This window comes from Geospiza fortis, unplaced genomic scaffold (genome assembly GCF_000277835.1).
Source record: "Geospiza fortis unplaced genomic scaffold, GeoFor_1.0 scaffold992, whole genome shotgun sequence".
Classification (NCBI taxonomy): Eukaryota; Metazoa; Chordata; class Aves; order Passeriformes; family Thraupidae; genus Geospiza; species Geospiza fortis.
Window position 1 is genome coordinate 317753 of NW_005054625.1, and position 14361 is coordinate 332113.

The window sequence follows — 14361 nt, forward strand, 5'->3', positions numbered from 1 at the left end:
GGACTCACACCAGCATCAGGCTCATCCCAGCCCATCCCGGTGTGTGCAGGGCTCCATCAGCCCCACCCAGCCCCGCAGCTGCTCCTGGCTGCCCCGGATGGGGACCAGGGCAGTGGGAAGGGGAAGATGCTCTGTGTGTGAAAGCCAAGGACCAGCAACACCCACAGCTACCCCAAGTGCATCAGGGTCCCTCATTCCAGCAGAGCCTGGGGGCTGCCAGGAGCTGAGCTCATGCTGGGATCAGATGGGGTCAGCCCAACCCTGAGTCACCATCCCACTGGCCAGCACTGACCCAACCCCTGCAGCACCACTCCAGGATCCCTCTGTGCCCCATCTCCCTTCAGAGCCCCCCAAAACAGGGCTGGGAACCCCACTGGAGTCACAGTGCCCTGAGGGAAGGGCTGGTACCTGCTGGCCCCACTTTCCCCTTTCTCGTGAGTCAGCACCAGTGGAAGGGGCAGTGGTGCAGCTGCCCTGGCACTGCCACTGCCTCGGGGACAAGAGTTCATGACAGCTCTTGGAGGATTCACTGCTGGAGCAGCTGGCAGGGTGTGGGGACTGTCCCAGGGCAGCCTGTCCCAGCACGAGGCTGGTGTGGTGCTGCTGAGGCCACAGTTACTCACCCACTGCCCGTGCTCAGCATGGACTGAACTCACAGGGAGGAATCCCAATGAGAACTCACACTCATGGAAAGGAATTCCAACAAGAACTCACACTCATGGAAAGGAATTCCAACAAGAACTCACAGTCATGGAAAGGAATCCCAACAAGAACTCACACTCATGGAAAGGAATTCCAACAAGAACTCACACTCATGGGGAGGAATTCCAACAAGACCTCACGCTCATGAGGCAGAATTCCCAACAAGATCCTGCTTGTGGCTGACAGCACAGCAGGGAAGCATCCCTGCCCCACCCAGTGAGAGCAGCACAGGCAGCCCACCAGCCACTCTCAGGTCCAGGACAGGGTGAGGGAGATTTCCACTCCTGCTCAGCACAGGGTTTGGCCCAGGATCGAGGGGTTTTGGGGAGTCCCAGAAGCCCAAATGAGATGAGGCAAAAGCTGGTTGTACAAAAGGATTGATTTACAGAATAAAAAAAATTAGGAGGTGTCTCAGTCTCAAAAGTGCCATGAGGCAGAGCAAGGAGATGGCTCTGTGTGCTGAAGGAGCAGCCCTCCAGCAGCTGCAGTGACAGGGGCCATCCCAGGCATGCAGAGCACCAGGGAGACCCCTGGGCTCCTCCTCAGGGATCCCTGGGCTCCTCAGGGATCCCCCCAGAGCAGGGATCCCCCCTGGCTGGAGCAGCCCAGCTCACAGGGCAGCGATGGCCTTGGCGGCGACGCGGCGGCCCAGGGGCAGGCTGAGGTCAGTGATGGCCAGGACAATTTTGGGACTGGACATGGTGGACACCTTCACCAGCTCTGAAACCTGCCCAGGGACAGAGGAGAAGCACGGGTGAGTGTGTCCCACATGCTGTGGGCCCCTGGGGCATTCCCAGGCAGGGATAGGGGTGTCACTGGACCCACCATGGTGAAGGGCATGAACTGGAGGATGCTCCCACGGCTGCCCTGCTCCAGGCACTCCACACACTCCTCCATGAACCACTGCACAAACTGGGTGTGGGTGCCAGCTGTCTTGGCCCCCAGGATGGAAGAGATGAGCAGAAAGAGGTTTGCTGTGGGGACAGGGAGACAGCAACAGTCAGGTGACTTTTGGGAGGCCTGACCTTCCCACTGGTGTCCCAGTGGTCAGATGTGACCCCACAGAGCCATCCCCACCTTACCCAGCACCCGGTTCAGAGGGTCCCTCATGCTGACAGTGTGGAGCTGGGAGGCAGAAAGTGAGCTGCTCATGGAACGATCTGTGGGCAGGAACAGAGTCAGGAACAGCCTCATGGCCCCCTTGGCTGAGCCACTGTGCCCACGCTGGCCAGCTCTGGACACTCGGGGTCACCCAGCTCTGGACACTCGAGGTCACCCAGCTCTGGGAGGGGCTTTGCCATGAGGCAACTGTGGAGCAGAAGAGGTTTAGGACCCCTGTACCTGACAGTCTGTGCCAGTGGGGCACCCCAAAAACACAGCACAGATGGTTCTGCCCCATCCCTGTCCCCTCTGCCAGCCCACACGGAGCCCAGGCAGGTTTCCCACACTGCTTTTGGGATGTGACACGTGGTGTCATGAGTGTCATGATCAGCAGCAGAGGAGAACAGCAGCAACACACACATTACACATCCTGTGTGCGAGCCAGATGTCCAACAGCTGCACAGCAGCCCTCCCATCTCACTGTCAGGGTGCAATCCAGCTATCAGAGCTGAAGCACGTCCAAATCTAGCAGCAAATCCTGGGACAGACCAGGAGGATTGAGCTGACCCTAGCTGTGAAGTACTGCTGGGCAACTCCTGTGGGAAGAACTGGGTCAGGTCTGCTCCAATGGGATGGGAATCCCTTTGGGAAGGATCTTGTGCACACCCCACAGCCCCTGCCCTAATCTGCAGGATCCACCTTGTGCTGCTCTGAGGATGCTCACCAGAAAAAGAAAGCCCTCCCACACTTTTCTCATGGAATCACATGAGTTACATGGTGGCTGCAGGAAGCAGCATTTCCACATCACTGCAGCAAATAGCCCAAAAAAGTCCTGAATGTCACTGGGAAGAGGTGGGACTGCCTCAGGAGGTAAAAGAAGATAAGTGAAATAAAGGGAAAAGCCCATATTTCAACAGTAATGAAACCAAACTGAAACTGAAGGTCAATGGATGTGTCGAAAACTAATATCTAGAGTAATTTGGGATAAAGGGAGAAACAATGACCTGAGAATGTCCTGACTCACTGCCCAGGAGTGTGGACAATGTATGTGGGAACTGTGACAGCACCCACTGGGCAGGACATGGACCCCCCCAGCAAATCCCGGCCGGAGCTGTCGTAACCCGTGACGCTGCAGGGACAAGGATGTGACCAGGGGCCTCATCCGCTCTGCCTCAGCCTTGTTAACAGCACTGGAATGTCAGGATTTGGCCCCAGACACCAGGAATGTCACCTCCAGCTGTGGTCTCATGAGGGATGGCTAGAGGGACACAAAGACCCCCTGAGCTCCTAGGGTGTGGGGCATTGGTATGAAAGGAAAGGGTAATGTCATCCTTTGAAGCTGTTCTGACCAGAAAAATAAAGAAATTGGCTTTTCCCAAATGCAGAAACTCCAAGATAACTCAAAAAAACACTTGAGAGCTCTAAACCCTCACCCGGCCAGTTTGGGAAGGGAAGGGGTTTTGTGCAAATGCCCCTTTCACACCCAAAAGGGACAGGGAGGCAGGGCAGCCATTCCCCCCTCCCCTCCTGCACTTACTGGGGCTGGAGAGGATGTTGGAATCCTCCTCGTTGGAGCTCAGCAGCCTCATGAGCTTGGAGGGCTGGGTGTCATCCAGTGGGAACAGGCTGATGTAATCCTGGGGGGAGAGAGGGGTCAGCCCCACCAGCCCCTCACCCTGCACAGGGCTGGTCACCCCACAGCCCAGCATCTGATCTCTGCTCACCCACAGCACCCCAGTCTAAGCTGGACACACGCTGAGCAGCTCGTTACAGCCCCTTGCCCAAAAAAGAAAAGGGAGAATCCTGAATTTTAAGGTTGGAAGGCCTCAGAGAAGCCAGAAAAGCTGGGCAGGGAGTCTGGATTTATCCACCCACTCCTGCCTCCTTCACCTTCCCCAGCCACTGCTGCTTTTGGGCACAGAGAGCCCCCAGGCAGCCCCTGCCCCACCCAGACACACCTCAATGTCCTCCCTGTGCCTCTTCTTCTGCCGGGCTGAGGCCTGGACCTTGCTGTGGGAGGAGTAGGAGCTCAGGGCACACCAAACAGAGAGCCTGGGGACAGAGCAGGGACACAGCCAGGTGCTGCCAGCCCACCTGACAATGGGGTGTGGCACACAGCAGCTTCCTCCTCCTCCTCCTCCTCCTCAGGGGACAGCAGGGAATGGGGACCAGAGTGGGAACTGCTGGCACTGCCAAAGCCATGGTGGGATTTGGGTATCTGGGATCCTCATCCCAGCACAGATCATCCCCCCATCTCCCCAAAGAGGCCTTGAGGAGGCAGTCTCCATTGCTCTGAGGGTCTTACTTGGCCAGGGCCTTCCCGGGGGGGTCCATGAGGGTGTGCCACTTGGAGGAGTCTGTCAGCAGGTTGGGCAGGATGTGGCCCAGCAGTGTCAGCGTCAGCTGGTGCATGTCCAGGCAGAAGATGGCATAGAGCAGCTCCACAGCCCTCAGTGTGTGCTCCTTCCTCGTCTCCTTCAGCAGCTCCTGCAGGGTGGAGGGGAGAGGTGGCCCTGCCCAGAACAGTGCCAGAACTGTCCCAGCACCCAGCCCAGGGACACCCAGTGTCAGAACTCAGTGCATCCCTCTGGGTGTCCAGAGTTGCTGAGGACCCCACCGGGGGGCTCGGAGACCCTGGCACACAGCAGGATTTTTGGTATGGGGGTTATGGGGACAAGATGGAGGAACTTGGGCGTGCCCAGCCTTTCTACTTCTTCTTCTTGTTCTCCATTTTCTGCAGTGATGTTGGCACTTTGGGATTGGTTTAGAGTAGAAGTGCACTGTCTAACACAGCTGATAGGTGTTGGGAATTAAGTGTAAATATGTTCTACGTAGTTTGTAGTATAAAAGGACAACACCAGGTCAGAGTGCCTGTGGCTGCCCTGCTGAGCAGACCTCGGCCTGGGCAGAAGAAAATTGTATAGATAAGAATTGATAAACAACCTCAAGACCGAAAAGTGAAGAGTCCAGACTCGTTCTTCAGCCGCACAGGCCGAAGCAGAGACATCCTGCACATCTCGGGGCAGCAATTAACAACAGCTACCTGAGAACCCAGGACACTGGGAACACAAACTAGACCCACTATTCCTGGCCTCAGCACCCTGCCCAGCACTAGGAGTCCCTCCTGCCCTCTCATACCTTGACCAGGTTGTTGCAGAACCAGTAGACACCCCCCATGTGCAGCAGGGTGTCGAAGATGTGGATGGAGCGGCTGTCGACCCAGCCCTTCTCCAGCACCTTGGTGAACACGCTGGTCAGAACCTCCTTGATGGGCTTCTTGGGGGGCAGAAGGTTCCAGTAGGGAATGGTGTCCATGCCAGTGGAGGGGAATTTGATCTGCGTGGCCGTTTGCTGCAGGACGTCTGCACACATGTGCTCCAGGATGGAGCTCATGATCACCACGCTGGGACAGAGAGATGGGGTCAGGGCACAGGGAGGGGACAGCAGGGCACAGAGAATGGCACTGGGAAGGGACAGCAGGGCACAGAGAATGGCACAGCACTGGGAAGCAGAAACAGGGACAATGGCATGGCACCAGGAAGCAGAAACAGGGAAGATGACATGGCACTAGGAATAAGAAGAAGGGCACGAGACAATGGCACTGGAAAGTGGAAAGGGGACAGGAGGCAGCATGGCACTGGGCAGCAGAAGCAGGGCAGGAGATGGCACAGGATCAGGAAGGGGAAAAGGGGAAGCAGGGCAGGAGCTGTGGCCCTGGGACACAGCTGCAGGGCAGGAGCAGGCCCGTGGCCCCAGCTCACCGCTCGTTGTAGAACTGCAGCGTGTTCTCCCCGTAGAGGGGCGTGGCCAGCTGCCGGATCATCTGCAGCGACTTCTCCCGCTCATCCAGGCCCAGCATGCGGACATGGGCCACCAGCCAGGCCACTGCACACACTGCCATGCTGCACACCTTCCCCTTGATGTTTTCTGTGATTTTCTAGGAGAGAAGATAAGCACAGCCAGGTGGGTGTGCAGCCATCACCTCCCAGGGCTGTGGGTCCTGACTGCAAGGTCCCAGCCCTTGTCTCCTCCATGGGTGACACTGTCCCTGCCAGTCCCACTGCCACCCACAGGGCACTTTGGAGCAGGAACAAGGGGCTGGAGCCACATCCCACTTCCAATCTCCAAGGCAGCTGCCAGAGCGACCAGGGCAGGAGAATAGAGTACCCCAGAACTTCTGGACCCTTGTCCCCTCCTCAGCTCCACTCTGCCCCCCAGCAGCCCCACCTGGATCGACTCAAAGGTGAGGACTCCATTCTCCCAGGCATTGAGGATCTCCAGTATGGCAGCTGAGATGCTCAGACACACCTCGTGCCACTTCATCTGCCTGTCAGGGAGAGAGATGGGGATTCAGAGCCAGCTGTGGGGCTGGGGGCTCCCTCCAGACCTGGCAGGGTGGGCACACGGGAGGGCTCTTACACCAGCTTCATCTCGGAGGAGTTGTTGAGGAGGGCAACCAGGGACTCCACCTTGGTGGAATCCGGGCGGAAGCAGGGGTGGTCGGGGTTGAGGATCTTCCCCTCCTCGGGCATGCAGGTCAGCATCCAGGTCTCAAAGAAGGGCACCTCACCTGGAGGGTTGGAATCTGACAGGATCACCTGGAAAGGAACCAACACGGGGTCTGCATCCCCATCCCCAGGTGGGGACCCTGCTGGGGATCCTCACCCTGGGGTCTGTTCCTCACCCTGGGGTGCTCATGGCCGTGGGAACAGCGCCGCCCTGTGGCCCGGAGGGAGGGACAGGCACTGGTCAGGCCCCAGCAGGGCACTGGTCAGGCCCTCTGAGGCATTGGTTTCCCCTCTGTGGGTTGTGGTTTCCCCTAACACCAGGGTGCTTCCCAGCAGAACACAGCCCAGCTCAGAGCAGAGATGCCAGGCCAGCTGGGAGTGTGGCCACGGGGTCACAGTGTCCAGCTCAAACAAGTCCTTTGTTCCCCCACCCCAACAAGCCAACATAAGGTCCCTAGGGCTGGGGTCACCCCTGTAGGGGCCATGAGCTGGGAACCCCACATGTCACTTCCTCCCCTCAGCCTGTGTCACCCAGGGGACACTATTTTTGTCCAAAAAAAGTTTCGCACATCTGTTCAGCAGCAGCTGGGCAGGCAAGCTGCTGGGATGGGAGGGGGGGATGAGATCTCATTGCACAGCCCTGGGCACATCCATCCCTGCCTGTTCTCCCCTCCCTGCTCCCTGGGCTGGCTGGGCAGGACCCTTCTCTCCCCCTCTCTGCATTCCCAGGGTTTCGGTATCGTTTCACCTCCCAGCACACACAGATGTCGAAACACCAAAAGTGGTTTCCCGAGCAGGGCTGGGAGTTCCTCCTTAGACAGGGAGAGCTGACACTGCCTGGCCATGCCAACCAGTGCCAAACTGGAGGGGCAAACTGGGAGCAGTCTGGTGAGCTGCAAGGCCATTGGAAGCAGCATTCCCACTGATCCCACCAATGGAGCACAGCCCAAGTCCTCAGGGAGGTGACAGCCAGTCCTGTTCCACCACCTGGCACCCAGAGAGCCCCAGGGACAGATTTCCAGGTGACAGGCACTGGGTGCTGTGCTCTGGGCTATGAAGTGGCTGCAGGGACAGTGGCAGGCTGGCCACTAGAGGAGGCTGATAGGCTGCAGCAGAGCAGGGGCTGAGCTGGCAGATCTGAGAGCTCCTCTTAGGATCCAGCCTCATCCTTCCCCTCCCTCACAGGATCCAGTCCCACCCTCTCATCCCCCTCAAAGGATCCTTACCTCTGAGCCATAGGTCTGGGCCACATGGCACAGCATGAGGAAGGAGATGTCAAAGAGCAGAGCCCGGACTGGGCCACTCTTGGCTGAGGGAGGAGAAATAAAAACCTTGGGGCTCTCTGGCCTCAGCAGGAGGAGGGAAGCAGAACCCCACAAGCATGGGGGCCAGGGCCCTGTTTCCCCCACACAGAGTTTTTAATCCCCCCAGTGTGAACAAAGGGATGTTCCAAGTGCCTCCCCCCACCTCATCTGCCCCTGCTTGAGCCCCCAGAGCAGCTCTGGCCTCCTCTGGGCAGCCCCAGCCCAAGTGGGGCCCCCCTCACCATGGAAGGTCAGAGCATTCTGCAAGTTTCATCACACAGAGTCAGAGTCCTTATCTGGGCTGTGCTGACACATCACCCCTTCCAGGGAGGGAGCCAAGGGGCCCCCAGGCTCAGCTGGGGAGAGGGAGCCCACGGGAACACCCCAGATTTGAAATGGACACACACATGAAGGCAGCATGTCCCCAGATCCCTGCTGGCACAGGGCCCCCTCCCTGCCAGCACCCCCAGCCAGGCCTGGCACAGCTCAGCTGGCTCTGGTGCCACAGCCAGTCCCAGTTTAACCCAGGCAGGCCCCAGAGCACCCCAGCTGGGGCAGCAGGGGGGGCACAGCTCCAATCACCCCACGCACGGACAAACACGCACTCACAGATTTCCCCGGTGATTTGCTTGGTGAATTCATTCAGCCTGGAGGGGCAGAGAGTGGCAGCAAAGCATGATCAGTCCAACCACACAATTCCCAGCCCTGACACAAGCAGGGCTGGCCTGCAGAACCCCCCCAAACTCCAGCCCAGCACAGAGGGGCAGGAGATGCAAGGCCCATCTCTGCAGATACCCTCCAGCACCACAGGGACGTCACCTCCTCCCTGTCTCTGCTCCCTGTGGCCACACAGGTCCAGCCAAGCTGCTCACTCACACCAAGGGGCTCTCCCCAGAGCCAGCTTTGAGGGCATTTCAGAGCACAGACCCCCCAAGGCACCTTGGGGGAGCCCATCACACAGCCCCACGGGTGTGCTGCTGTGTGTGCACTGGTTAGGACATGTGTGCCTGCAGAAGGCAGGGACACACTGCCCTGGATCCAGGGCTTGGCCACAGCCTTCAGTTTTCTGAACACCCCAGACCAGCCTGGCTCCAATTCTCTGTCCTGTTCATGCAAAGATGGGGTGTTGTGGGGTGCAGCATCCCTGAGATCCCAGTCCTCTCCAATGCTACACAGGGCCACAGGCACATCCAGGCCTATTTAGGGGGCAGATTAGGGGGCTGCCTGTTCCCCAAGACCCCTGGTCACCAGTCACAGTGCCACCCATGTGGACACTCACTTGACAAACTTCCGAGCGAAGGATTTCAGCTTCCCAGTGGTTGCTGCTGCTGCCAGCAGCAAGCCCAGGCTCTTCCCAGACAGCATGTGACCCAGGACCCCCAGCAGGCCCTCGGGGGACTTGGAGTGATCTGCATCCATGGTCTACAAGCCAAAAAGTAAGAGGAAATGGAAGTCATGGGAGATGTGTGCTACAGAGTAGCAGCAAACTCCAGCTTTTTGGGTATAGAGTTGACCAGCTGCAAGAGCTATCCCTGAGACCTTAAGGAACAGGGACCTGCAGGATTTGGGAGAGGTGGAATGGAGACCTCTGAGCCCCTGCCTCCAGCAGGAAAACATCCCCTGTCACTCAGTAGCAGCGAAATAACCAGAGTGACACAGGGAGAGGGGGAGTCCCCCGGGAAGAGGGGAGATACAGAGAGCAGCTGAGCGGGCCGGGCAGAGCTGGCTGGGCTCAGGCTGCTGGCACTGATGACATGCCACCTGACAGCTTCTCCTGGGAAGGAGGAGGGGAGCTCCTCATCTCCACAATGGAGCAGCAATGCTCGAGTGATTCCTCCACTACTCCACCCCAGGGCAGGAAGAAACCCGGCGCCTCCCAAGCACCCTGGCTGCCTGCTTAGACTGATGCTGCTGGCAAAGGGCTCCAGGCCTGAGCCCAGCCAGCCCAGCAGGGCTGCAGAAGGGCACTGACCTTCAGGATGTTGGTGACAGTGGGCTCAGCCCTCAGGATGAGCCCAGGGTTGGGCTGGATATTGGCGTTCTCGGCCGATTTCAGCGATGGAGAGTTTTCCTTGTCTGCGGCCCTGGGGGACCCCAAAGAAGGGCCAGTGTGTAGGAATCCATCACCCTGCCTCCCTCCACCCACCCATGGCACCCTCAAGGGACAACCACTGCCTCAGGCCACCACCAGCTGCCTGTCTGAGGGGATAGACTCTGCCTGTACCCAGCCTGTCCCAAAAGCAGCATCCTGTCCCTCCAGGCCACCATGCATGTCCCAGGTGCAGTCCCTCAGTGTCAGCACAGCTGCTCCCTCATGTACCCCCCAAAACCAGCTGCTCCAGCCCCCCTTGTGGGGGTTCCCCAGACTTTGTGGGGGCTGTACCGTTTGTCGATTAGGTTGTTCATGTTGGCCTCGGAGAGCAGCCCCTGCTTGCTGCACTCCTGCAGGAGCAGGCTCATGCAGTTGCAGCTGGAAGAGAGAGGAGAGCTGTAGCCCCAAGGACAGCATTCTTGTCACCCCAGACAGTGCCACAGGGCAGGGGGATCGTGAGCTGGCTGCTGTCCCACCCCTCTCAGGGTGCTGCAGGGTCCAGAGCAGCTCTGGGTGTCACACACACGACTCAGCTGTCACACCCTCACTGCCTCACGCATGTGGCAGCAGCAGCAGCTCCTCAGGAAGAAGAAATGGGATCAGAAACCAACCCAGCCCTGCCAGGAGCTGCCCCAGCACCCCACACTGAGGACAGGGTGCTTGTGGCAGGGGGGGGATGCTGAGCACTCACTCACTTGCAGCGCTGGTCGGCTTTGCGTCAGCTTCAGCAGGAACTCAAAGGCAGAGTTCACATCCTCAGTGAAATCCTGACAAACACAAAGCAAACACTCAGCTCACCAGCCCACCTCCCCCTGTCCCCACCTGCTCCAGCAGGGAAGGTTTTTGGGACAGGGAACATTTCCCCGTGCAGGTACAGCACCATCAGTCTCACCTTGTCCCCTTGGGGATACTTCTTGAGTTTAACCAGCACTTGGGGCATCTGAAAAACACAGGGCACAGAGTGACATGAGGGCAGACCCCATGCCACAGCTGGGACCCCCCAGCAGCAGCAGCCCACACCAACAGAGCTGCACACAGCTGCTCTCCCAGCCCCAGGAAAGCAACATTTCTGGAGCAGCGTGTGCACCCAGGGGACTTTGTGCCCCTGTTCCCCTCTGCAGTGTCCTTCCACCATCACCTGGAGCCACACTTCCCCCAAAACATCTCAGGAAAACTCAGTCTGCCAAGCAAAATGAGGCTGGGCCGAAAAGAGGCCCCTGACAGCAAAGCTGATGCTCAGGGGGTGACAGGAGGGCTGGAGTGGGCTCAGGTGGGGTAGACCCCAAGGGACACATTGTGGGGAGTGGGGATCACCCTGAGGAGGACATTGTGAGGAGTGAGACACCCTAAGGGGCACATTTTGGGGTGTGGGGGTAACCCAAGGGGAATTCTGAGTGGGTGAGGGGCACACTGTGGGGTTGGAAGACATCCCAAGGGACACAAGGTGAGTGGCACACTGTGGGGTGGAAGTCACCTTGAGGGGCACACTGTGGGGTGAGGGGCACACTGTGGGGTGAGGGGCACACTGTGGGATGTGGGCACCCCAAGGGGCACACTGTGGGGTGTGAGCACCCCAAGAGGCACACTGCAAGGAAGAAGGACTGATTGCTGTGGCAGAGCTCAGACCTCAGCAGGAGCAGGGAAAGGACAGCAGCAGGCAGGGATTTGGTGCTGGGGCTGGGTCCTACCTTCAGGAAGGTGAAGGCTGTCCACTTGAGCTCCTCTGTGCCCTCAGGACACTCGATGAGGCCCACAAAACAGGCCTTCCAGATCTCCAGCACGAAGAGAGGGGAGGGGATGCGCTGTGGGGCACACACACAAACCCTCCCAGTGCTGGGCTGGCAGCAAAGCACATCCCCCAGCACAGCCAAAGCCCTGCTGAGGTGTTGATGGGCTCCTGCTGCTCCCCTGGAGCAGGACCAGCACAGGGAAGGCACATGGCCTGGCCCCACAGCCCCAGGCTGCCTGAGCAGAACACACTGTCACTTCTGTACCTGCATCCTCTTCACCATCATCAGCTGCTCCACCAGGGGCTGGGTCTCTCCTGTGAGGTTCATGGTGCCCTCCAGCAGCACCACGGCGTGCACGGTGGGGAAGCCTGTCTTGTTCAGCTGCTCTGAGTGCACTGAGAGCATGGTGGGGATGCTGGGTGGAAGAGGACAGCACAGGGTCACTGGAGCCCTGCAGGGACAGATTCCTGCTCCTCCTGTCCCACTCCCATTCCCTGGCCAAACCCCTGACCTTTGCTGCCCCTGGGGCAGGCACTGGAACACCTAGGAGCTCCAAGGCTCAGCCAAGCCCTCGAGCCCTGGGAGCAATTCCAGGGGGATCCAGAGCAGGGACAGCAGCCCTGGTGTGGCCAGAGCAGCTGAGGGATAGTAAAAGGTCTCAGGGTCACCAGAGGAGCAACCCCTGGGTAAGACTCTTCTGCAACAAGCCACTACTGGCTCTGTCCTCTCTCCTCTGGGCAGCCCCTGCTGGAGCAGGGAAGGGACGGGGAAGCAGGGAGCCAGTGTGCAGGCAGGCAGGAGCCTCAGAGCAGGATTTTGGGGGACTCAGAGTAAGGCTCAGACCCATTTCACCCCCTGAGCCCGTGGGGCAGCAGCACACAGCCACCTCTTGATGAGGGACACGCAGTCATCAGCCTGGCTCCGCAGCGGGGAACTGCCCAGGTTGTTCAGGTTCTCTCCCAGCTTGACCAGGGACTGCTCCACGGTGCTCCAGGAGGCTGGGGAGGGAAGGCAGGGATTCAGTGAAGGGAAATGGGGAAACCAAGCAGGCCAGTTCCAAGGCCCACAGCAGGCTGAAGAGGCTGGGAGTCCCCACTGGTGATCTGTGTGCTCCCAGCAGGTCCCACCCCAAGCCCAGCCTGGCACAGCCTCCTGGCCAGACACAGATGAAGGCGTGGGGCTGTGCCAGGCTGTGGGAGCACAGCGCACCCAGGAACAGCTCCCACAGCCTTCACATTAATTCTGCTCCTCTTCCAAAGGCAGCACACAGGGGAGGGGGCAGAGAGTGGCACAGAGCCAGGGAGGAGACGGTTCCAGCAACAGGGCTGGAAGATGGATGGGCTTGGAGCCGCAGGGACAATGCGGCAGGAGCCGGGCAGGGGGAAGGGAGAGGTGCCAATGACATCTCTCCAGGGCCAGCATGCAGGGCAGGGACGTACAGGTCTCCTCCAGCTTGGCAATGTGGATCAGGGCACGGTTCTTGGTGCTGCTGAGCACCTTCTCCAGCCTCTCCAGGCACATCTTCAGCTGGTTCTCCGCTGCTGCCTGCTCCAGAGGATCCTTCACCTTCTCGGCGTAGAAGGTGGCGCAGCGCAGGAGCCAGGTGAGGGCACTGAGCAGCGCCCTGCACAGGCTGATGCACTCCTCAGCCTTGCCATGGCAGCTGGGACAGGAGAAAAGTGGGAATATGTTCACTGTGAGTGTGGAAACTGAGGCACGGACACTGGGTAGGCTAGAGAACCCAAAGCCAGGTCCTGGGCTCCCAGCCCACTCCTCTGCTGCAGCTCCACCAGAATCCCTGCTGTGCCAGGGGGAAGGAGACACCCCCAGCCCCCACCATGCAGCCTCCTCGCTGGCCTCTCCACTACAGGGAAACTTTCCAAGCTTTTAATCAAATTATCTTGCTAAGGGAGGCTCAGCATTGATCAGCGCGCTGCGAGAGGTGAACGCTTTCCCCTCCTGATGCACAAATCATTGGGGCCAGAAGTTTTGATCAAATTAAGCAGAGGATCAGAGCAGGCAGGAGAGGATTAAGGGCCGGCTCTGCAGTTGGCCAGCGACAGCTCCTTGTCAACATCTGCCACTGATGCATATTCATTGCTGCTGCTGCTTCATTTCATCTCATTGAAGAGCCTTCCTCATCCTCCTTCTCCTCCCACTGTCCCTGCCACATGTTCCTGCCTCCCAGAAGAGGCTGTCAGGGGTTAACAGGAAGATTTCTGAGCTTTCTAAAAAAGTTTTTGTGGCCTGAATTGTCTGGACTCCCCTGGGTCCTGCAACACCAGCGGAAAAGCATAAAGGAAAAAAACAAGGCAGTGCCTAGGGCAGGACCAGACTGGGACATGCAGCTGGGGCCTGGGAAGGTGCAGAGGGAAAGGAAATAGAGACCCTTGGACCATGGGTCTTACACCCACCCCATCCAGCTGAACTGGGAAGGAAAACCACAGTGAGGTTTCTCTCAGAATAGGGGGAGTTTCTGGCAGCTTCCCACAAAGCTGGTGGGGTTTGGATTCCCTCTGCTGTCCGTGCTGGCACTCACGAGGCAGCAACTTGGTAAGGGACACAGAGCTGGAGGGGGAACCTGCCTTCCTCTGCCAGGGTGAGTATTCTGGGATCAGACAGGACCCCCAGGCTCTGCTGGTTCCTGGTTCTGCCCATGGCACAGCCAGGGCAGAGCTGGCAGTGCTGGAACACCACACAGTACCTGAGGCGGTCACAGAACATGTCCATGATCTCCAAGAGCGACTGGACACACAAATCCCGGGAGAAGTCATCGAACTAGAGCAGGGGAACACAGAGAGGCTTCAGACGGGGACTGCTCCGGCAGCTCCACACAAGCTTAAGCCCTTCCTCCAGGGCCGGGCCAGCCTCTGCGGCCACAGGACACTCCCCCTGGCAGCTGCCCCGAAGCCACCTGAATGAGA

General features: G+C 58.9%; 1 protein-coding gene across 1 annotated transcript in view; it reads right to left on the reverse strand.

Moving 5' to 3' along the window:
* Positions 1–1063: 1063 nt before the first annotated feature.
* MED24 (mediator complex subunit 24) overlaps positions 1064–14361 on the reverse strand; it is a 17253-nt gene continuing 3955 nt past the window's right edge. The window contains 23 exon segments of the mRNA XM_031064750.1: positions 1064–1429; positions 1528–1676; positions 1785–1862; positions 3341–3440; positions 3762–3855; positions 4109–4290; positions 4942–5206; positions 5565–5740; positions 6031–6130; positions 6223–6401; positions 7538–7620; positions 8225–8262; positions 8895–9037; positions 9588–9699; positions 9999–10085; positions 10403–10423; positions 10425–10474; positions 10600–10647; positions 11396–11509; positions 11702–11852; positions 12324–12435; positions 12877–13100; positions 14142–14215. Of these exon segments, the coding sequence (XP_030920610.1) occupies positions 1313–1429; positions 1528–1676; positions 1785–1862; positions 3341–3440; positions 3762–3855; positions 4109–4290; positions 4942–5206; positions 5565–5740; positions 6031–6130; positions 6223–6401; positions 7538–7620; positions 8225–8262; positions 8895–9037; positions 9588–9699; positions 9999–10085; positions 10403–10423; positions 10425–10474; positions 10600–10647; positions 11396–11509; positions 11702–11852; positions 12324–12435; positions 12877–13100; positions 14142–14215 (2697 nt within the window). The 3' untranslated portion in view covers positions 1064–1312.